Raw genomic sequence first — 25,479 nt, 5'->3', positions numbered from 1 at the left:
CACTTCAAGCAATCTTGCCTAAATAATTCATGCTCATTTTATGAAATCGAGGAGAGACCCTCATCAGAGCTGGATTGTTTAACTCGTCGGAGTGGGACCGAGTGTCCGGTATAAGTGGCGAATCAAAGGGACTCTTGTGGCAGATGGGGCCTGATGGGCACGTTTTGCTCTCCAAATGGCCCCAGATTGTCCTCATTCATAATTAACCAGTCGTTAAAGAGCGCTTCATGAATTATGAAAGAGGATCGGTAAGATCTCCCTCCGGCTGAAGGGACGGATCTAATGAAGTTCCTCAGGCTCAAACCTTGGCTTATTATGTGTTTATCTGCTCATCTGTCTGCTTAACCAGTGCAATCAAACAAGCTTTATGTGTTCCTCAAGTTACTGTTTTTGATCGTGTCTACATGCACATTAGTTCACTGATAACTCGCAAAAATCTGCTTATTGAAATAACCTGTTGTCTGGGTTTACATGCAAAACAATAACCTGAAAACGCAAGTAAGACGTTATTAAATAAATCAGGTTATTTCCCAGTAGTGATGTCAAAACTAGGGGTTCACTGATATTAAAATGTTGGCCGATACCGATAATTCTTTATATTTGAAGGCCGATAACCGATATATTGACTGATAAATGTAGTTTGTATCATTTTTGAGCCTGATTAAAAAAAAGTCTCACCATTTAACGCCATGTCCTAAACACACAATTATAATGTTTTCATTATACAAATATCTATTATCGATACCGATAATTCTTTATATTTGAAAGCCGATAACCGATATATTGGCTGATAAATGTAATTTATTTAATTTTTGAGAGTCTGATTACAAAAAAATGTCCTAAACACACAATTATAATGTTTTAATTATACAAATATCTATAATCGATACCAATAATTCTTTATATTTGAAAGCCGATAACCGATATATTGGCTGATAAATGTAGTTTATATAATTTTTGAGAGCCTGATTAAAAAAAAAGTCTCACCATTTAATGCCATGTCCTAAACACACAATTATAATGTTTTCATTATACAAATATCTATTATCGATACCGATAATTCTTTATATTCGAAAGCCGATAACCGATATATTGGCTGATAAATGTAATTTATTTAATTTTTGAGAGCCTGATTACAAAAAAATGTCCTAAACACACAATTATAATGTTTTCATTATACAAATATCTATTATCGATACCGATAATTCTTTATATTTGAAAGCCGATAACCGATATATTGGCTGATAAATGTAATTTATTTAATTTTTGAGAGCCTGATTACAAAAAAATGTCCTAAACACACAATTATAATGTTTTCATTATACAAATATCTATTATCGATACCGATAATTCTTTATATTTGAAAGCCGATAACCGATATATTTGCTGATAAATGTAATTTATTTAATTTTTGAGAGCCTGATTACAAAAAATGTCCTAAACACACAATTATAATGTTTTAATTATACAAATATCTATAATCGATACCAATAATTCTTTATATTTGAAAGCCGATAACCGATATATTGGCTGATAAATGTAGTTTATATAATTTTTGAGAGCCTGATTTAAAAAAAAGTCTCACCATTTAACGCCATGTCCTAAACACACAATTATAATGTTTTAATTATACAAATATCTATTATCGATACCGATAATTCTTTATATTTGAAAGCCGATAACCGATATATTGGCTGATAAATGTAATTTATTTAATTTTTGAGAGCCTGATTACAAAAAAAATGTCCTAAATACACAATTATAATGTTTTCATTATACAAATATCTATAATCGATACCGATAATTCTTTATATTTGAAGGCCGATAACCGATATATTGGCTGATAAATGTAGTTTATATAATTTTTGAGAGCCTGATTACAAAAAAAATGTCCTAAACACACAATTATAATGTTTTCATTATAATATTATAGAACTTATATGACAAACCTGCACAGCACATGTTACACTTAACTGTATTTTCTTTTTCAATGTGATTCCAATCATATTTCAAGCTATTCAAAACCATCATGAAATGAACGAATTGACTCGGAAAAAGATTCGTTCATTTTGATGAACGAGTTCGAATAGGAGAGTAACGAACGCGCATCACAGAACAGAGCAAGGCGAGCATTTGTGCTTATAAAACTTAAACCTTTTTATTTATTTTTTAAATGAGCGATCGTTTCGCTTGATAAGACCCTTATTCATCGTCTGGTGTCGTTTAAAGCCCTTTGAACAGTTTGCACTGGAACTGTCTTTTGCACCTTGAACCATTTGGACCCCATTGAAGTCCATTATATGGAGAAAATCCTGGAATGTTTTCATCAAAAACCTTAATTTCTTTTCAACTGAAGAAAGAAACACATGGACATCTTGATTGACATTGGGGTGAGTAAATTATCAGCAAAAGATTTTTAAAAGTGAATTACGCCTTTAACATGATCATGTGCATTGTCAGCTTATTATTCACAATCCGGTTATGACCTCCATATCGTATACATCAAGCATAAAATAACTAGTGCCCATAGATGTCTGTCTAATGTAAAACCTTGATCCTGAAGCAGAACCAGATCGAATCAATCTCCTCTATATCGTTTCCTCTCAGTGAAAGCGAAGCATGGATCCACTCGGCACACAGGTGTGCAGAAATATGAAGATGTCAGAGCGATGACAGCCCACTATGTCATAACCTTTCCCTTCATCTCACGCTTTAATCTCAGTGGAGAGTGACTCGGCTCTCCCTGTCTGTCGCTTCCTTTCAACCTTTGCTGAGCTCAGAATTTCTCTAATAACTAAAAGCAGTTCCTATTCTCATCCCTCATATTCAATAGCTCCCAAAAAAGAAAAGAAATGGCCAGTGACGCATTCAGGATTATCCTCAGTTCCTGTCCAGAAGAGTGCTGTCAAACGAGACGCTTTTCCACAAAGCGTCACATTAAGGGCTCTAATGAGCGTATGAGACGTGTTCCTGTGGCTGTAAGTGATGGAGGAATGATGGAGTCACTTCCTACTGAGAACATGACAATGAAGCGCACAGATCATTTCACTCCAGACTGGCAACCAGTAAGAGTGCAGAATTATGAGTTCAGCTTTCTAGGATTGTTCAAGGTGGTTGCTATGGCATTGTTAAGGTGCCCTGGGTGGTTGCTAGGACCAATTATGCAATTTAAATTTCTTCACCTTGATGCAACATCAATGTACATTAAATTTGAATATAGCGCGGGAATTGAAGATAGGATTTATATTCGTTTTGCGGAGACACTTTTATGTGGCCAAGTGTTAATAGAACCATTTTAACAAATCAGATATCTATTAGAGCCAGACCGATATTATCGGCCAATATTAGGCATTTTCCAAACTATCGGTATCGGCAGTTATAATGGCCGATAAATTAATATTTCAAAAATAAAATAAAAACGGACGAAACACGCTTGAACCGTGTCATGAGTGTTGGAGTTGTATAGTTTGTCCACCAGAGGGCACTCTACACCGTTCCTGTTGGCAACACTCGTTGAGTTGGTCATTGCTTGAATAACAATTAAAAGAACATCCCCATCAGTTCTCTTAACTCAAATAAGCATGACAAAATTTGTGCCTATCGTGTCCAGTTTAAAATAAATAAATAAAATATCGGCCGATATATCGGAATATCGGATTTTAAAACCCAAAAATATTTGTATCGGTATCGGCCTTCAAAATCCTTTATCGGTCAGGCTCTAATATCTATCCTATCAGCTAAAATCCTATCATGCACGCACACCTAGCTTTGTAAGGATATGAGTGAGGTCCTTGTCGTGGTTGTCTATGGCGGACTGAAGCTGGTCTTCCAGGTAATGCAGTCGATTACTGATGAGTTCACAGCGCTCCATCAGCTCTGAAGTCTCTCCACACAGATCCTGAGACACAAAACACACCCACAATCACTGTTGCTCACACACATCGTTAGCTGGTCAACTAAAATTAACACTCGGCAAGAGCCAAATGCGAGTAAAAAATGTTTATTGACGAATATATGAAACGGTGTCAAAAAATATGCTTTCGACATTTTATTAGTTTTTATTATATTTTATTTTATTAGTTTTTATTATTTTATTTATTATATATTTATACATTTTATTATATGCCTTTTCGACATTTTATTAGTCTTTATTAATTTGAAAGAGTTTCACCGCACTCACGGCAAACAAGGTGCCAGACAGATACCACTTGACAACCCAAAAAATAAATAAATCGTCTGCACACTTGAGTCCTTACAGCAAAATTTAATGCCAAGCTTTCGGTAATACAACCATCCTCAGGGCATTAGTTTTTATTAAAAAAAATTGCTATTAAGGGTTTTATTTATTTTATTTTTATTTCAGTTTTAGCTTTTATTTTTTATTTCCAGTTAATCATTTTAGTGCTTCAATTTAAGATTATTTCAGGGACAAAATAGATTGCAATGCTTTCCTTTTTACAAGCAACTGATAAAAGCAAGCGCTAACGGGGTCAGAAATGAAAAGTAGTGAAACTATCCTTAATCTCTACTTGCAAATCTCAAGCATAAAATGATCAAGTTAAAAGCGTCATTTCCCCAATTCCCCTCATAAGACTCCTGAGCTGACAGTCTGTACCTCCGTGATGCTAATGTCTTCACTCAACAGTTTAGCATGAGGCAGGTAACTGGGACAGGTCCACACGGCCGGCTCTGTCCCAATTCCATCAAACCGTGATTCACTGTTTTCCTCCTGCGAGTCAGAGAGCTTCTTAACCCTTTAAAGTCCGAACCAAGAAAAAAGTGATTTCGCATTTCTTATCTCCTTGTCGCTAGTAACCACACCCAATGTATTTTTTTAACACATCCCATAATTTTTCTCTAAGATGTCACTTAAAGATACCACATGCAGGAATCTTTCGCCACCAGGGGTCGCTAACCTCTTACAATAACAAAGGCGTATATTGATGAAGTATATTCCGCATTAAGCGGAATTATGGATCTTGTCGTCAAACTGATGGATCTTTTATGGATGAGTGAATACTCTGATGTTTTTAAGCAGGGTGTGACGCGAGTCCCACAGATAAAGGAATAAGGAGATTTCATTCTACCGAACTACACGCAAATGCTGAATTAATACTCACACAGCAGGTCAGTTTATTAGACGAATTAAACTTGAGGTAACGCAGCGCTGTTTCACTTGTTCCACACTAAACGGCATTTGAGTGTGTTGAATGTCGTTAGTCAGGTTGTGTGTTGTCTATATGAGACTAGCAGTGAGCTAGATCAACATTTAAATAACTTACAGATCATATTCTAACATTTCATCATGTTGAACTAAATAACATTGATAAGTTTTATGTACATTTGCTCACCTGTCTAATAAAGTACACGCAACACTCGCGTCTCTGTCGAGTCGAAGTTAGTCGCGGACGTGGAGCTCTCGGCATCTGGAAAGATGTTGATCTTCGTTCTAGTCATCTTTTTGTCTCAAAGCCTGCTTTCGATGGTCCATAATGTATGAACAAAACACCACAGCGTGAGCGTCCTGCTAGGCATTACGACAATTACGTAATTACGTTACGGCTAGGCATTGCCCGGTCTGTCGCCATGGTTACTATCGCAATGTGAGCGCAAACCTACCACGGATATGACGTCATTGACTGGCGACGCCATTTTCTCACGATTTACAAATAATTGGAAACATTTGGGATATTTTAAGAAATCAACAAAACAAAATATATAACATTGGCCTGGTGGCTTTTGGATATTTTACTGCAAAAATCCTGCATATTGTAGCTTTAATGGTAAAAAATGGTACCGGATTTCATAGACATACTTTTCCTAATCATTACCCGTCATAATCTATAATCAAAACCTTTTCTAATCTTGACAAAACACATTGTCAGAAAACTCAAGGTTCTGAATTTTGTGACAGAAGTGATATTTGGACAGAAATGTATTGATTTGTTACATCAGAATGCATAGAATTCAATGCATTCAATGGAATTCGACATTTTTTGGTATTACGCCTAAACAAAATCTCATGGGAACTTAAATTTTTGTGATATCAACTTCAAATTTGGAACATAACTTGTTTAGATATGTGGCTTTGATTGTATAGTAAAAAATATTTTGTAAAAATATATATTTTATATTGAAGAAAAAAATATTAAGTGCAGTATATTTGATTTAATGTAAATGTATTTAATGTAAACTTTTCCATACTTTTAAAGAAAACACTCAGCAGATTATTGCTGCAGTAAAAGCACTTCAAAAATTAAAAAGTATTTATTCCAAAGCATACTTTAAATACAGCCAAATTTTAATAGCGCATTGTAATGTCCATTCTCAAAAAGGGAAACTGTTAACCGTGCCAAATCAACCGTTTGGTTGAGCATGTTTTTGAAAAACTATTAAAAACATACTTACGTTTTTTCATGGCACCAAGAAACATAATTTTGTAAAGTTAGGGCTCTTACAGTGTAATATGTAAAAGAAATATGCTTAGTGTGCAAAATTTCAAGTGCTGTTGATTGACACTGTGACATCTAGTGGATTTTATTTATTTTTTTGGGGCATAATATACCTCAACTAGATGTTATAGATGACTCAATCAGTTTGAGTTAAAGTAGGTACTCTTCTCACTAAAATATAGCGACTCAAAAGTAAGAGAGTTAAGGTGGTCGACTGACTCACGTCCGCTCATTTCTCTCAGGAACGGCCTCATGTCGACTGTAATGAGGTCTGGAGTCTATTTTTAGCCCCACCACACCAGCTAATGAAACACCTTTTATAGATGCTAACATCACACTGTGGGCGAATTAAAACACTTTTGAATGAGGCTGAAGTCTCCGGGGACAAATTCAAGAACAGCAGCCACAGAAAACTGTGAGATACAGTTATCGAGACCTAATGGAAACCACGCTGGGCGTATGTTTTTAAAGGTCACCACAATCTCTTTATAGCGTCTAAAAAGACGCCGATACGCCTTTGTGATAATCATGAGAGCCATATTACTCAAGAAGAATCGTTCATGAAGGGAAGATCAACATAATTCTGATCATATCAAACATACTATTCATACTTACGAAGAGATGTGCAGCCTATTTAATGTACAAACATAAAAGGAAGGTATTTTGAAGAATGACGGCAACCAAACAGTTGCTGGTCCGCATTGACTTCCATTGTATAGAAAAACAAATACTATGGAAGTCAATGGGGACCAATGTCAGGGTTCTGTCACGTCTGTCTGGTTTAATTCTTAGTTTGTGACATTCCCGGTTTGTCATGTTTGTCAAGACAGGGCACAGGGATGCCATGTGCTCTGAAACAATTTGATAACATTGTGTCATTAACACCGAGTAAACACTGATGACAGACTGAAGTCTTTCACTCACCTCAGGAGACTCGTCCTCCAAGCAGAAGAGAAACTCCTCTAATTTCTGCAAGAGACAGGACGACGAATGATTCACTTTAGCAGAAGATTAAAACAAAACAATAAACCTCATCTATTATTAAAAAGCACTCTGCGCACCGACATTACGGGAAGTGCGCAATAACTCGTCATTACGGCCGACAAGAAGAAAAATAATTGGATGGGTTCGGCCCGTCTGTGTGGGTAATGATTGCATTCAGGATTTGTGTGCTAAAGCAGACAATAATTAGCACAGTGGCAGATATATTAGTTAAACTCGAGCCGATGGGACGCGACCTCAGTAAAACGCATTACAGCTTCATTTCTCATAGATTTGGATTTAAATGACACAATATTAATTATCATCTCCTGTCAGCGGGGAGCAATATTAAAGTGCCCATAGCTGGCCGCAGACCACTGCCTCTGACTTGGCTTAAACTTATCATATTTAATCATTGGTATATTGCCAAAGAAATATTTTCATATATATTTGGGATGCTCATATTGACCGTTTAACTGTTAACTAAAAGTAAATGTTTTGACTGATTAATACTATCAGTTAAATGGTTTAAGGGTGCATTGCTTTCGCAGAACTACACCCCCTCTGGCGACAAGCGAAACTGCAACCAGAGGTGTGTACGCTCACAGACGCTTACACGAGCTGTTCATAACCAAAGGAGCATCAGCCGCACAAATCTTTTGTTACAGTCATAATGTCTTCAGAGGTAATAAAGTTATAAATCTGCAAGTCATTTTAAATATATGAAAGGAAAGGCATTTCAGTAAATTACACACTTATGTGTGTGTGAGGGGAAACTTCGTTTTTTGTTTCCATCTATCTCCATGTTGAACTGTTTTATGTGCTTACTGTATCCACTTATGATTGTATTTTTATGGAAACATGTTCATGAACAATATAAGTTATTACTTTGTATGGGACCCGTTAGTGTGAACACTTTTTTAAAATAAAAATTGGACAATGTGTTGATTGAGCTAGGCCTGCTATTTCTATTTGAATAAATAACTTGCGATTTTTTTTCAAAGATTCAAACGGATTCAGTGTTTGCTTTGTCATCTTAATTTGTTCATTATTTAAGTTAAAAAAAATATTTAGTGTAGGCCTACTGTAAAAAAATATTGTTGGTTTAACCATCAGAAACTCAAAAATATATGTTATCTGAACTAAATAAATTATGTAAGTTGATTTGACAAAAGAAAAAATGTTGTGATTACTAAACTGTAAAAAAATATTGTTGGTTTAACTTAAAAAAGTAAGTAACCTGGGATGCCTTAAAATTTTAAGTTGATTGAACTGGAAAAAGTTAATACAATGAAGTAGATTAATTTAATCATCAGAAACTCAAAATAATAAGCTATCTCAACTAAATAAATTATTATAAAGTTGATTTGACAAAAGAAAATATGTTGATAACAAATATTGAAAATATTTTTTACAGTGTATTTATGTTTTTTATTTATATTATTTTATTCTGTTTTTCGTGTTATATTATTTTCCCGTTCTGCTGTTTGCACGTTAAAATAAACCTGTGAATTTTATTTTTTTTGTATTTTTAACGGGTCACAGACACTTGTCAATTTTACTTTTATTTTATTCAATAGCATAATCTTATCAGTTAACGGTTAATACTCGGATAACGAGCGGCGGTTGTCAGTCGGGAAAATGAACCGAAATGAGCATCCCTAATATATATAAACACAGCACTAAAAAAACATACATACTTATTTAAATATAAAAGTGTGTCCAATAGCACAACTACAATAATAATGAAATTTGTAAGTGAATAAAAATAATTCATATTTATAAATATTTAATATAATTTACTACTGAGCTGCCATAGACTCCCAGAGCGGAAGAAGTATTATTATTGTATTACATGACAATATGTTTAATTATTTTATTATTAATTTGTTATTTATTATTTGCAAGATAAGTCCAATAAATAATAATAATATACTGTATTTATATTAATATTTATTGGATTTTTATTGAGGATGAAAGCAGAGCGAGGAGGAAAACAGTGTGTCTCCTCACCTTCAGTCCTGGAGGAGTGTTAGGAGGAGTGGCGGATCTTCAACACACACACAAGACAAAAACAGAAAGAGAAGACACACACATGCACTTAGAGACAATAGAGCCCTGCTGAGCCCAAAGATATTACAACCAGTTAGAGAAAGTTATGAACAAGAAGGGCAGAACGAAGAAGAAAAGAGTGGAAATTAGAGTCATTCAGAAAATGGACGGTTTTTATGGAAATGAAAGGAGTCGAAGGAACACGGTTTCTATTGGTAGACGTTTCTCATTTTGTCATTTTCCAGTGTGAGATGGTGCTTCTGTCTAAGATGACGTGCATTTATAAAATTGTCCAAACTGCACAAATTATGTTCATTATCACACTAACAAAAAAAGTATCATGGTTTTTAATCACAGCCTCCTGTATCATATTTGATACGAATATTTCTAAGGCCTCTGAATTATCAATAAGATCAAACAATCTACAACATGCCTTCCGTCGTTAGATTGACAGTTTACACTTTTTTGCAAGCATAATTTTTAGTATAATTGTACAAACGCCCGCCTTCACCTCGTTCTTCACGTGTGAAATCTTTATTGATTTTTATCAAGTAAACGTAAGAATTACTAGTAAGTAATATTTCAAGATGAACACTTACTAGACTGAATAACTTATCCATACATGTTTTGTTTTTGAAAAAATGTATTTAATATGATCATCAGCCTTTTCAGGACGCTTTATTTGTTTATTATCTCTGAATCAACGTTATATTGCATTGCATTATGTTTTTTGATCATAAAACCAACCATTACTAAGACATATTATTGTCACATATAGTGATGACTGATATTTCTATCATTTTATGTAAATATTTGCTATGCTGTTATAAAGACCTCAATGATTTACATTACGGGTCATTGAATTTCATCTTACACTGTGGCCAAAATAAACATCAGCATCTGCACCAAATTGCATATTTTTGCTCAGTTTGGGCCTCGGAATAAAATTGAGCCATTTTTTTCATCCATATTTTAAATCATACTATTGATATTGATTTTCTCTAAAGGTTCAACAAACGGCTCCATTAAAAAAAGATTTCTTGGACTATTATGTCATATGTAAGTTGGTAAGTTTACAAAGACAAACATTTTTAGACCACAAACATGTGTTAAAGGGGTGCTTGATTATGATTTCACTCTTTTAATTGAGTTATTAAGTTAATTTAAGTTAAAAGCCAAGGGATATGTTTGCTTTTAAACAAATTACTTTTTAAAGGACTACAACAAACAGCTGGTAGGAACTACACAAGCTTCCTCCCGGGCTAGTGACATCACTAGCCCTAAAATGAACACAAACCCCGCCCCCTGAACAGGATTTACAGAATATGCTAATCGATGACTAGAAGATACTACACATAAACTATCCTTTCTGCTTCTACATGCGGTCACTTCTAGAGTCTGTCCATCATTGTCCGACTACAATTTGAACATAAAAGGCTGAACACAGTTTCTGAAATTTTAAGTGCATATGTGAGGTAATCGGAGTCACTTGGAGCTCCGCCCCCTGAGCAGCAGCTCATTTGCATGTAAAGGGACACACATGCACAAACTGCGTGTTTTTGCTCACCCTCAAAAAGTGACAATTTTAACAATATATGTGGGATATTTACAGCTAAAACACTCTGAGGACATCAGAGACATATTTTACATATACAAAAGGGCATTATAGGACCTCTTTAGAAAGCGAATTTTGATGTTTCATGTTTTGTGTGTGTGTGGCTATACCTTAGTGAACTCTGAGTGCTGTAGATCAGCCTCAGGACACCAGCGGCCCCCTAGAGCCGTCAGCATGGCACAGTCCGCCTCCTCTTCAGTGATCAACAGAACATCTGGACCCGATCCAGGCGTCGAGGGCAGATCCTCCGCTTCTGAGACGCTGGGCTGATCCAGGCCTTTCAGGAGTAGATGACAAGCCTCCAAATCTGCCTCCCAAATGTGTTCCAGCGCTGGACATCCACAGCTACAGAGAGAAATACAATAAATTACACTTGCTTTGATGCTTTACCTTTATATGCAACGACGTTCACACACGTTTAAGTCTGAAGTGAGTGCACTAATACTTTTTGGGGGTGAGTGTAACTAAGGACAATTCTCCAAAACTGAGGAACTTAATTTATCTGAGCTCCTGTCAAAGCTGATGCATCAAACTATTGGAGTCTTCATCCATTATTTTTTATGAAAAATAAGCATGTATATTCATGAAATTAGACATTTCTTCTTTGCCAGTGGCTTTTTAACTATAATGTTTTTTTTATATGCAAGGCAGAGAAGATGCTCCCCTTTTAATATTAGATGTCCACTAAAGTTAGTTAGTTTTTTTTATAAGAAATGAATATTTAGCAAGGATACATCGAGCTGATCAAAAGTGACAGTAAAGACATTTTTGTAATGTTACAAATATTTCTATTTCAAATAAATGTTGTTCTTTCAAACTTTCTATTCATCAAAGAATCCCGAAAGATCAAATCTGAAGCAGCACAACTGTTTTCTTGATCAGCAAATCCTCATATTAAAGTGATTTCTGAAGGATCATGTGACACTGAAGACTGATGCTGAAAATTCAGCTTTATCACAGGAATAAAACACATTTTAAGTCACTTTAAATAAGGATTTGATAGGGTCTGCTAAATGAATAAATGTAAATATCATGTAATAGTTTTTGCTTGTTCAGACTTTTCAGACTTTTGGCAGATAATATTAATTGAAAAAAATACATTTAATAGACTACCATACATCATTGGTGCCTCATTATTTTCAGAGGGTCTCTTTTGGCTTCAATGTCACTATATAAAGACACTAAAGCTCGCTGCCGTCTCCTACAGTCCATGACACTGGCTCTTCTGCGGGCAAACTCATACGGAGAGGAGGATAATTACGGTCTTCACACCCACTTTCTCTAGAGACAGACAGCTTCATAAAGACAACGCTGTACTCTCTCCAGAAACCCCATCAGACCTCTGCTCCTCCCGGTGGCTTTATTCAGCTGCCACACAAACCTACAGAGATTCATTTACATGGTTGTGTTTGGTTTCATGCATCGTCAACAGTGGCGGTTCTACTTTGAATTACACCCAGGGCGAGACCCCCTTCGAGCGCCCCCCCCCCCCCCCCCCCCTCCCCCTTATTGCCTTGAATTATGTGCATGGCACACTTTTAGTTATGACTTGTTAAAGTATACTTTGTCACGAAATGGAGTTTTTAAAAGTAAAAGCGTCAGAGAGACACTTAGGCCTATTTAGTAACACAATACTTATCTCTTAAATAATTTTGAACAGCTATCATATTAACAACTATCCAAACTGTTATAGACCTAAAATAGCTTTTGTAGCCCTATGTCACTCTTAAAATGTCAGAGAAAAGGACAGAATCAGAGATTATTTAGAAAATAGAAAATTGTACTTTGCATATTATAGGCTACTATAAAAACACATAAAATTGATCATTATGTAAATTATTTTCATTTCATAAATATAGTGACCAACATGATCACATACACAGAATCTTGTTCAAAAAGCCTAATAGGCCTACACAATGAAATCAATTCACCAAGTTAATAACATTAAAGATTTGTTTTTAAGGAGTGTCTTTTATCTTACCTATTAAACTTAAAAAAAAAGGTTAACGCAAAAGATTTTAAAAAAATATAAACCTCATATTTCAGCATTCAATCATCTCTATAAAAAGAATGAGTCAATAAAGATACATTCCTGACATTTATAATGCACAGTAGCTGATCTTTTATTATTAATAGTAAAATTCGGTCCGATTTTCCCATGGCTGCATGTCGTTGCTACAACCATGCACTCATTACACTGCGCTCTCCACAATGGCAAAGAAGTTTTAGTAGCTAATGTATTTCCACCACAGAAAAACGCTTGCTGAAGCTCTGCTAAAAGATTTCTTTACGGAGAAGAGAAAAAAACCCAAGTGTTTGGGTGCACGTGCACTCCCATACTGAAAAGATTATGAGCGCGCCTCCCGCAAGCGCGTAATGAGCGCGCTTCCCGTGCGCCTAATCGCCTATTTGAAATAACGACCTCAAGCGCGCAAAAGACGCGATACGTGAACTAATCAGGAGACCCCCTTGATATCGCTTCTGTGCACGGCACCTTCTCCGCAAGCAGGGGCGCCATTGCCAATAATTGAATTGAAATGATAAAAAATAGAAAACCTTCGCGGGACAGAGGATTTTTTTTAACTGCTCGTGCCGCCCCCCATGTGACATGAAGAGATGCCGCCCCGGGCGACTGCCCGGTTCGCCCGTGCCTAGAACCGCTACTGATCGTCAAGGGCAGAGAAAGTAAAGTAAATGGATTCCAGTAGAAATTGACATGTTAGAATGTTGCTAAAATGTTGGATTTCAATAGAATTTGATGCTAGAATGTTGTTAATGTTGGGTTACAATAGAATTTGACATTAGAATGTTGCTAAACATTGAATGTCAATAGAATTTGGTGTGTTTGAATCCTGTTAAAATGTTGAATTTTAGTAGAATTTGACGATAGAATGTTGCAAAAATGTTGGATTACAACAGAAATTGATGTTAGAATATTGATAATGTTGGGTTATAATACAATTTGACAGTAGAATGTTGCTAAACGTTGAATGTCAATAGAATTTGGTGTGTTTGAATGCTGTCAAAATGTTGAATTTTAGAAGAATTTGACGATAGAATGTTGCAAAAATGTTGGATTACAACAGAAATTTATGTTAGAATATTGATCATGTTGGATCCCAATAGAATTTGAAGTTAGAATGGTGCTAAAATGTTGGATTTCAAAAGAAATTGATGTTAGAATGTTGTTAATGTTGGGTTACAATAGAATTTGACATTAGAAAGATGCTAAACATTGAATGTCAATAGAATTTGGTGTGTTTGAATCCTGTTAAAATGTTGAATTTTAGTAGAATTTGACGATAGAATGTTGCAAAAATGTTGGATTATACAGAAATTGATGTTAAATATTGATATTGATGTTGAATGTCATTAGAATTTGATGTGTTAAAATGCTGTTAAAATGTTAGATCCAAAAGAATTTGATGTTAGAATGTTGTTAATGTTGGGTTACAAAAGAATTTGACATTAAATGTTGAATGTCATTAGAATTTGATGTGTTAGAATGCTGTTAAAATGTTGAATCCCAACAGAATTTGAAGAATTTGACAGTAGAATGTTGCTAAACGTTGAATGTCAATAGAATTTGGTGTGTTTGAATGCTGTTAAAATGTTGAATTTTAGAAGAATTTGATGATAGAATGTTGCAAAAATGTTGGATTACAACAGAAATTGACATTAAAATTGAATGTCATTAGAATTTGATGTGTTAGAATGCTGTTATAATGTTGGATCCCAACAGAATTTGAAGTTAGAATGTTGCCAAAATGTTGGACTTCAATAGAAATTGATGTTAGAATGTTGTTAATGTTGGGTTATAATAGAATTTGACATTAGAATGTTGCTAAATGTTGAATGTCAATAGAATTTGGTGTGTTTGAATGCTGTTAAAATGTTGAATTTTAGCACAATTCCACATTAGAATGTTGCTAAAATGTTGGATTCCAATAGAATTTGACATGTTAGAATCTTGCTAAATGTTCAATGTCAATAGAATTTGACGTGTTGGGCTGCTGTTAAAATGTAGAATTCCAATAGAATTTGACATTAGAATGCCTAAATTCACAAAAATCCCTGCTGGATACAACAGAGAGTTTAATCAAAACGGTATTCTATTTTTAGTGATACTTTATCAAATGCTTTAGTAAAGCAGGGACCTTGATGGTTTTTATTGTTTATTTATGAGCAAAATGCACCACAACAAAGACCATCTCTCATCTCTCTAGCACCAGGAATCTGATTGACAGGGTGTGTGGTCTGGTCAATTACCTCAACATCTACACATACACAAACAGAGAGGAAAGCCCTGATGGAGGAGAGCGGGTGACAGGGACAGTCAGTGCTAAAAAAGACGATAACTTAATTTTAACACCTCAGGAAGAGACACGTGTGTGTGTGTGGGTGGAGGGGGAACAAGCAGGTAAAGAAGCATGTAAACTTGGCACCGGCGGTGATGCACCAAAACACTTTTTTTTTTGCATGTGAATGCTGTTTTATGTGAACATTATGACACGATTGAAGCACAAAGCTTTGAAATGCAGCCATAAAACGAACAATTCTTCAACAAATTAATATAGTTCATAAGCAACTTGCAATATAAAATAGGTCTGTTTATCTGCAAACTAAAAAGGCTTTGAATGCCGTTCATTCAATTTGAATTTTAAGTGAAAAAAGTTGTTTTATAAGAAGAATTGCTCTTTTCATGCATAGTGACCAGAGGCTCCAAAATGACAAAAAAAATGGTACTTTTAGGTGCTATTTTATTTTCATTTCGGAAAGCTTGCCGAGTCAATCCCCATATATGTTCAATGAATGAAAACGAGCATGAATGAAAACGATGTTGAATGTCATTAGAATTTGAAGTTAGAATGTTGCTAAAATGTTGGATTTCAATAGAAATTGATGTGTTTGAATGCTGTTAAAATGTTGAATTTGAGCAGAATTCCACGTTAGAATGTTGCTAAAATGCTGGATTCCAATAGAATTTGACATGTTAGAATCTTGCTAAATGTTCAATGTCAATAGAATTTGCCGTGTTGGGCTGCTTTTCATGCATAGTGACCAGAGGCTCCAAAATGACAAAAAAATTCTATTTTATTTTCATTTCTGAAAGCTTGCCGAGTCAATCCCCATATGAAAACGCGCAGTCCCACCAGAAGAAAGGCTTGGACCGACGTGCGAGTGAGCAAATGGAATATTTTCATTTTTTGGGCGAGCTATTCTTTTAATATTCCCATTTGTGCCACAGGAAAGAGAGAGAGCTGGTGAGTTTGGTCCATTTATTTTAGCCGGGCGAACAAAAGAAACCCTCGCCGGGTTGAGTATGACTGGCGGCTAATGCCTGCCTGCTTTTTGGAGTCGGGTTTCCATGGTGAGTAACAAGGAGAACAATCACTCTGGGTAAAATAAAATTGAAGGAAAGCGAGAAGAGAGGGTTTCTGGAGATAGTCCCGTGCCACAGCCCCTCCTCTTCAACTCACAGTACAGTAATAACCTTGGCAAGAGACGGCGCTTCTGGCATCCGAGCATGTGCTATTCCAAAGGAGCGAGCGGTAAACCATATGCCATGCTTCCCTCCAGATGGACGCCCATAGTGTTTTATTGAAATGTAATGAATGCTACATTTCTACGGTTGAGTACAGCAACTAATAACTCATTCAATTATGCCAATTTGTGCGGCATTTAGGTTGAGGGAGATGCTAAATAAAAGCTTTGCAGCTGGAGCAGGTCGGAGCGAAGGAAAGTCGAACCTTTTATTACTATGGTGGAAATGTAAAGCTTCTTGTCGCCACTTATGCAGACTTAATACTAAAATTATTATTATTATTTTTTTTAATACTAAAAAATCAGATTTTACACTGGAAATCAAAAACTGTTAATGTATAAAACTAAATGATATTATTAATAATGCAGTTAAATGTTCAGTTCACTTCAGAATTATAATATCCTGATAATTTATTCACCCCTTATTCCCCTGTTTTCCTCAAAAACCTTAATTTCTTTTCACCTGAAGAAACTCTTGGATGAAAAGTAAATTATCAGGAATTTTTAATTCTGAAGAGAACTAATCCTTTAACTACATTAGTCTAATAATATAGTATATTTAGCCTATATGTCTTAAAAAAAGTGGAAAATATGTGTAATATTATGTCTATATATAATATAACTATTAAATATCTATAATAGAGTCTATTTGTATAGTTTCAGTTGTCCACACTGTAAAAAAATATATATTTTCAAGATTTGTTATCACAACATTTTTTCTTTTGTCAAATCAACTTAAATAATTTATTTAGTTCAGAAAACTTATTATTTTAATTTTCTGACGATTAAATAATTCTCCTTCATTGTATTAACTCACTTTTTCCAGTTCAATCAACTCAAAATTTTAAGTAATTTTTTAAGTTAAACCAACATTTTTTTTACAGCATTATTTTTATATATTTGTTTTATTTATGTCTTGGTTCATCTAAAACATCAGGAACAACATTATTATTAATATTTCAGATAAACCCACCACGGAATGGAATGTAAAAAATCAACAACAACTGTGATTGGTCGCTTCACATGTCAATCAGAATTTCATTCTAAGTGGGCGGATCTTGTTTATAATGAGCAGCAAGTGGCTCTAGAGCTCTAAAAAAACATTAAAAACCGCACAAAATGAGCCTAGAGTGCTCAAAACAAATACACATAACAGTCATTGGCAGCTCACATCTCCATTTTTCCATTTCATTTCATCTTAATTTTTACAAATGTCACTTTGGACACATGAAGATGAGCTCATCAGGAACGGACTGATGCAGTCAGCGTGGACCTGAATGATTTAAAGCGCTGAAACATCCGGAGAGACAGGACTGAAATAAGGCCAGACAGTGTGAACTGTTTAAATAATAAGGAAAAGTCACCCGAGGGACGAGACGAGGGCTGTTTGTGTGAGATGAGAAATATCCAGTACCTGTGAAGTCTGTCCTCCAGAAGCTCAATATACTTCAGGGTGTTTTCTCTTAAACTGCGCTCTGTTGAGGGGAGAGAGAATAATGTACATCAGGGAGAGATGTTGGCGAATCATACATATTCATGTCCGGTCAAGACGGTCATTTTCTCCTGTGTGACTTATCCAGGTCACATTCAATAACAACTAAACCTTTTCCCTTCGAATTCTCATTACTGTGAATGGTGTGGACATTGGATGTTTTATTTTGTTTTTAAAATAAATAAAAAAACAAGACAGAAGAACATATGCTATATGTGTGTGTGTGTGTGTGTGTGTGTGTGTGTGTGTGTGTGTGTGTGTGTGTGTGTTAGGGCTGTCAAACGATTAATCGCGTTTTTTTTTTTCACCCCCGCTCTTCGGAGGACAACTATATATATATATATATATATATATTTTTTTTTTTTTTTTTTTTCTTTTTTTAATATCTTTTTTAACTACATACTGTACACAATATGTTGTCTGATTGTTAAATGCCAGACGTGATTAATCGCATTCAAAATAAAAGTTTGTGGGTGCACTGTGTATAATTATTTTGTATATATAAATACACACACATGCTTGTATATATTTAAGAAATATTTTCATGTATATACTGTATATAGATTTATATATAATTTATATTATATATAAATACATATTTTATATAGCCGATAAATAATTATTTTTTTCTTAAATATACATGCATGTGTGTGTATTTATATATATATATATATATATACAAAATAATTATACACAGTGCACCCATATTATGTAAACACAAACCTTTATTTTGGAAGCGATTAATCGCAATTAATCGTTTGAGCCTTAGTGTGTGTGTGTGTGTGTGTGTATATATATATATATATATATATATATATGAAGAGTTCAGATGCAAAAGCCTCTAAATGCCATTTGAAATTTTCTTCTTTAATGATGATTTTTATCAAACTTGTATATTTAAGTTCAGTAATTTCACTTAAATAACAATTAATAGGTCATTATCATTGCCTTTTAAGTGAAATCACTAAACTTAAATATACAAGCTTGATAAAAATTATCATTCTAGAAGAAAATTTCAAATGGCACTTAGAGGCTTTTGCATCTGAACTCTTCATATATATATATATATATATATATATATATATAGGGCTATGCAAAGATTAACTCAGCCGTGTTTAACGGCACGTCAGCAGCGTCACTGAACGTGGATCCACAACAGAATCGTAATACAATGCTGAATAAAGTCGTAGTTTTTGTTATTTTTGGACCAAAATGTATTTTCGATGCTTCAAAATATTGTAACTAACCCACTGATGTCACATGACTACTTTGATTATGTCTTTATTTCCTTTCTGGACAAGGACAGTATACCGTACACACATTTCCAATGAACCTCTCGGACTAAATCTAAAATATCTTAAATTGGGTCTGACGGGCTTGGGACGACATGAAGGAGAGTCATGACGTCATTTTAATTTTAGGGTGAACTACCCCTTTAATCACTGAAATGTGCTCTAACGCACTCACTTTACAGTGAGAGAACATACTGTGAGGATCTTCAACAGCAGATCAAGGGCAGATGGTGATAGTGGCACATAGTGAAGAAGTGTTGCATGTGTTTAGTTTTTCTTGGATGGTAAATAATGCAGCAATCTGTTAAACACTGGAGAGTGGGACATGGTGTGAGATTGCACATTATCCCATGCAAACAACCTTTATATACAGTACTGTACACAGTATGCATACTACACAAATGATATTAGTAAGCTATTCTGAACATTATCATTATCAATAAAAACGGACAAAAACATGCATAACTTCAAGTGGAAGTTGTTAAACCTTTCCTGCAATAAGAGCTACAGTAATTAAGCCGACACACACAGTCTTTCAGGAGCGGATCTTCTTCCATGATTAGGAAGGTATGCTCAGATGTGTAAAAAAGCGAAACGACTTCATCAATTAGCACTTTTCTGTCAACTTCACGATCACACCGTGTGGTGTGAACACAAACAGGAACGTTCTGCTAATGCATCTGAAGGACGCTCGTGAGCTAATGATCGCAAAATGCGCATGCATTTATTCAGAGAAAGATGGTAATTGTTTGCAATGTGTTAAAGAACACAAAGCCTCTTTTACAGCATTAATATGCCTCAAAAGCAGATGATACACCTGTTTCAATGCAGATGCGTGGGCATGAAATGCTGGTGCAATACGGCATAAGAGGAATAGTCTGTTGTTTTAATTGAGTCAGAGACGACTGTGATTAATGGGCCTCTGTCGGAGTTTCTGAGTTTCAGCACAAAAGCACACAGAGAGAGAGAGAGAGAGATGCACAAAAGCATCTTAGTCAGCATTTGTAGAGTATCTACACTTGACCTGCTGAGGGCAACGGCACTGACCGTGAGCGTGAACAGGTGTGGTGTTATTGCGATTTCATAATAATGAGCTTTGATTTATGGGTAATATAATAAATGTGGACTGTAATAATAGTGCGTGACGTTTTTGAGGAATTTTCAAGGACAATATAGTACTAGTGATACTGTGCATCAGGGTTATTATCACTATATTTATCTATACGTTATACACTTACATGTGTACATATTATTTTTGGCTACATATCTTGAAAAGAGATCTCAAAAAGTTTTTTTTTTAAATAAAGGTTATACATAAATATATAAATGCATAAATAATATTGTTCCCTCAAAATAAAACATTTTTTTATATCCTTGAAGTACTAAAACAACTAAAACCAAAATAAAAATTAATAAAAAACTATAGACGTTAAAAAAAGAATAATAAAAACACAAAAAAACAAAATAAAGGTTATAAGTAAAAAAATATACAAACATTTCCGTTAACTCAAAATAAAAGGATTTAAAAAAAATAATTATTAACTTGAAGTATTAAAATTACTGAAACTGAAATTAAAAAATAATAAAAAAAATATAGAAAAATTAAAACCGGTAAAAATGACAAAAACTTTTAAATGAAAACCGATTTAAAATATTAATAAAAACTATAATTGTGGCAATGTAAAACTGTCAAACTAAAAAGGGCAACAGCACACGATCGACACAAACGTTCACCGAACGCAGTCTCATCGAACAGAAATGAAAGGTGTGTCGAACACAAAAAGAGACGAATTAGAATTCATTTTGTTGAGCGAGTCTTTGTAGAAACCCAGAGACTAAGCACAGCAAACACACAAAACCTCACTCCTGAAAGCCTTCCATCACCTGCTCACATTCTCCGCTCCATTTACTCCTCCTCCAACTACATCTCCTCATGTAGACAAACATTTCACACAACAGCGAGTTCCCCGGGATTGAAGTAACCGAGTAAAGCAGGAGCACGACAGCATTAACCGATGAAAACAGCCTCCGAAACAACAGTGAATCCTGTCAATTCGCACATTCAGACATCATTACAGATGCTAAACTACAGAAATGGTTCTATTTAGAACCAGAAATGGTTCCATCCCCCGCTTCATATATGGAACTGTACTGTGGTAGAGTGATGGTAATAAAATGGTACTTTGATATTAAAAAATGCATGCCCAAAAGTCTGCAAATGTTCAAATGACCTTGGGACTACCAATGCCCAATAAGTCCGAAAAACGAATCATATTTGAAGTTTTATTTAAATCATTTCTGAAAGTGAGATGATGACAACAACAGCCCTTTGTTTTTGCACAAGCTGGGACAAAGACTCATGTTTAAAAATACCATTTAATATGTGGAAATATATTCCTAATTACGCAAGTATACCAACCCAACCGCAAACTACGACAAGTGACGCACGCAAACCCTTTTTCTTATGCCCAAAACAGTGATTTGATGGCAGGTATGTGGCAAATATGTGTGTCAGCATGTTATTACCCCGGTTGGAAGACGAGCTAATAAGACCCTATCAGGATCAGCCCGTTCGTGTCAAAGATCTTTTGTGTTCTGTATCATATTCACCCGCTTTGCATATTTAGCATCAACGCTCAGCCTATCATTAGCTCACAGTCTCTCTCATCCCAGCACAAAGACACAGACCAGCCGAGCTCTTTGTTGAGCAAAATGTGTGTGTGTGTCAAATTAAGCAGACGAGTGTAATCCCTGTAACGGGCAGGGCGAGAGCTGGCGAGATTCCCGTTGGCTGTCAGCCTACTGTTATTGGACGTGTAGAGAAGCGAATAAATGAAAGACCACCGCCCGCAATCTCCATCCTGCACAAATCCTCATGGGAGGACAGAACGCCACAGCCAAGTTGAGAAGATCTCAATGTGCATCTGGTCATTATCACCAACTACAGTCGGACGATACCAGAACGAGACCAGTGGCGAGACCAGTGGATTTACACTAGTGACGGAGCCATAGCTTTCCATTTTTAAACCAATAAACACTGGATGAATTTCACAAAACATGTCAAATACAAGTCTAGATCATATTGCACATCTCAAAGACAAAAAAAAAAAAAGGAAATTATAATTTGGATGAAGAAATTGAAGCCTATTTTAGGATAAATAAACAAACATATCAATTAATAAAAGTATTCCTACATTATTTATTCATGGAACATCTTGTACAATGAATTTAATTTATGCTGATTTTGCATAAAAAGTCTGATTAGGATGATTTGCATTTATCTAAAAAAATATAAAAATAATATTTTGCATAATTAAAAGAATGGGATAATTAACTTTATTGAACAAAGCTAAATAAATAAAATTACATCAGTACATCAATACAAATTAAAATAATATGATTCATACATTATAGTAGTATTTACACAGTGAATGTAATTTATGCTACGTTTTTAATAAAAAGGATTTTCAATCAAATAAAAAAATATTTTATTAATTTTTCCATAATGAAAATAAAGCCTCTTGCAGGATCATTAACATTATTGAGTATAAAGCTAAATAAATAAAGTACGTACATAAATGTTTCAAAATAAATAATATATATATATATATATAAAATCCTGGGGTATTCATACATTATAATAGTCTTTGTACACTACAAATTCACAAATTGCTACTGAAAAACAGGTTTTATTTTCTTTATAGACATATTAAAATACAATGCATATATTATAAATATTGATTTAATGATAAGTTCAATATAAATTAAAATTCTGTACAAATATCATACTTTATAATAGTATTTGTACACTAAAAATAATTTAAGTAAAAAAGTTTTTATTTTCTTTATGAATATTAAAATATTATGCATATATTACAAATATTTCTATCCAATTAATTTTGTTTTGAAATATGATCTGTTTTTTTTTTTTTGTGAGATTCACCCGGCTGTGTTTAATTCAACATAATCAATAACAAAATAATCAATCGCACAATTAGGGATTCAAAGTAAAAGGAACATGTATCCTGTATTTAGGATGAAAACACAGTTTAGAGAGACACTGTGTGAGGAATAGAGATATCCACTCTACATAAATCAATAGTGAAACCTACAAAACATGAACACGTTTTCAGCCGAAACTAATGAAGAAATGGCTCCCCCCTGTGCCAGCGAAACTTCAAGGTCTGGGTTCTTATGAATAAAGTCTATGCTTTGTGTCGTTTACATGCAACCAATAATCTGTTAGTAATCGGATTGATGGCTCAATTAGACTGAAAAGCCTTCATGTAAACACCTTAATGGATTGATCCGATTAAAGCTCGATCCAAATGAAATATCGATCCGATTGAAAGTGGTGGTTTATTCCTTTTCTAATCCGATCGAGAGAACATGTAAACACTTGATCGGATTGAAACCGAAACTGAAAGGACGTAATGATGCGCCAAACAAGGGGCACTTTAATTTATAGCTTCTTAAATCTTACTAGTAAAAAAAAATTGTGAGGAAATCGTATCGTGAAACCAGTTTCGTGAATCGTATCGCATTGCGAGTTGATTGAATCGTTACATCCCTACTTGTGATTATATAAATGCGCACATCAACCCGATCACATGTTTAGCGTTCATGCAAAAACTGCATTCAGGTTCATAAATGGGAATGAATTCAGTCCAATTGAAACAAAAGATGTGCATGTAAACATAGCCAGTGTTACCGTACTTACTTGCGAACATTAAACATTACACATTATAACACAGTTTAGAGAGACACTGGCAGCAAATGTGAGAAATAGAGATATCCACTTTACATAAATCGATAGTGAAACCTACCAAACTTGCTAAGGATATTTTCAGCCGAAACATATGAAGAAATGGCTCCCCCCTGTGCCAGCGAATCTTCTAGGTCTGGGTTCTCATGAACAGAGTGTGTGCTGTGGCAGTGTTGCTCACCGTACTGGGCGGCTCTCTCCTGCAGCTCCAGTTTGATGTGGTTGTGTTGCTCCTTCATGCGGGTCAGATCGAGTCCACTTCCAGTGCTCAGCGCCTGCAGTTTCTTCACCAGCCCCTCCAGACGATCCCTCTCTCCGTACACACTCCTGATTTCTGCCTTCAGTTCTTTCGCACTGCTGAAGTCATTTCCTGCAGCGAGAACAAGACACAGATGCATCGAAATGTACATCATAATAGTTGGAAAAAGTTCAGAATGCCACCAGACAGTAATAGTGATAACTATAGGCATATCATATGCCATATCTTTGGCATATCATATTGAGTGTAATAGGATTTGGGACACTCATGGATGGATAGATGGATAGATATAACGACAGATAAATAGATGGATAGATGGATGAACAAAAATTAGTAGATGGAGGAATGAACAACAGATAGATGGATGGAGATGGATGGAACAATAGATAGATAATTGGATGGATGGATGGATATATGGATGGATGGATGGATGGATGGGTGGATGGATGGATGGATGGATGGATGGATAGATGGATGCATGGATGGATGGATGGATGGATATATGGATGGATGGATGGGTGGGTGGATGGATGGATGGGTGGATGGATGGATGGATGGATGGGTGGGTGGATGGATGGGTGGATGGATGGATGGGTGTATGGATGGGTGGATGGATGGATGGATGGGTGGATGGATGGATGGGTGGATGGGTGGATGGATGGATGCATGGATGGATGGATATATGGATGGATGGATGGATGGGTGGATGGATGGATGGGTGGATGATGCATGGATGGACGGAAGGGTGGATGGGTGGGTGGATGTTTGGGTGGGTGGATGGATGAATGCATGGATGGGTGGGTGGATGGGTGGGTGGTTGGGTGGATGGATGGATGGATGGATGAATGAGTGGATGGGTGGGTGGGTGGATGGGTGGATGGATATATGGGTGTATGGATGGATGGATGGGTGGATGGATATATGGGTGTATGGATGGATGGATGGGTGGATGGGTTGGTGGATTGATGGATATATGGATGGATGGATGGATGGATGATGGGTGGGTGGATGGATGGATGGGTGGATG

The 25,479-nt window shown here is 35.3% G+C and overlaps 1 protein-coding gene across 3 annotated transcripts in view; it reads right to left on the bottom strand.

The window, feature by feature from the left end:
- disc1 (DISC1 scaffold protein) overlaps positions 1–25,479 on the bottom strand; it is a 50,563-nt gene that overhangs the window by 2,845 nt on the left and 22,239 nt on the right. Inside the window, exons 9-14 of one of the 3 annotated variants that reach the window (XR_005618051.2) lie at positions 24,375–24,563; positions 18,059–18,119; positions 11,211–11,445; positions 9,447–9,483; positions 7,377–7,421; positions 3,846–3,898 (exon numbers count right to left, since the gene is read on the bottom strand). Coding sequence is in view for 2 of the 3 variants with exons in the window: in XM_089116735.1 (XP_088972861.1) it covers positions 3,763–3,898; positions 7,377–7,421; positions 11,211–11,445; positions 18,059–18,119; positions 24,375–24,563 (666 nt within the window). In the remaining variant the exon portion in view is untranslated. Of the gene's footprint in view, positions 1–3,762; positions 3,899–7,376; positions 7,422–9,446; positions 9,484–11,210; positions 11,446–18,058; positions 18,120–24,374; positions 24,564–25,479 lie in introns of those variants that run through there. The other 2 variants (XM_089116735.1, XM_089116736.1) reach the window with 2 other exon arrangements.

Source organism: Pimephales promelas, chromosome 11 (assembly GCF_988280905.1).
Source record: "Pimephales promelas chromosome 11, fPimPro1.hap1.1, whole genome shotgun sequence".
Taxonomy (NCBI): Eukaryota; Metazoa; Chordata; class Actinopteri; order Cypriniformes; family Leuciscidae; genus Pimephales; species Pimephales promelas.
The sequence above is the reverse complement of the archived record's forward strand: the minus strand, read 5'-3'. Positions and strand labels throughout refer to the sequence as shown.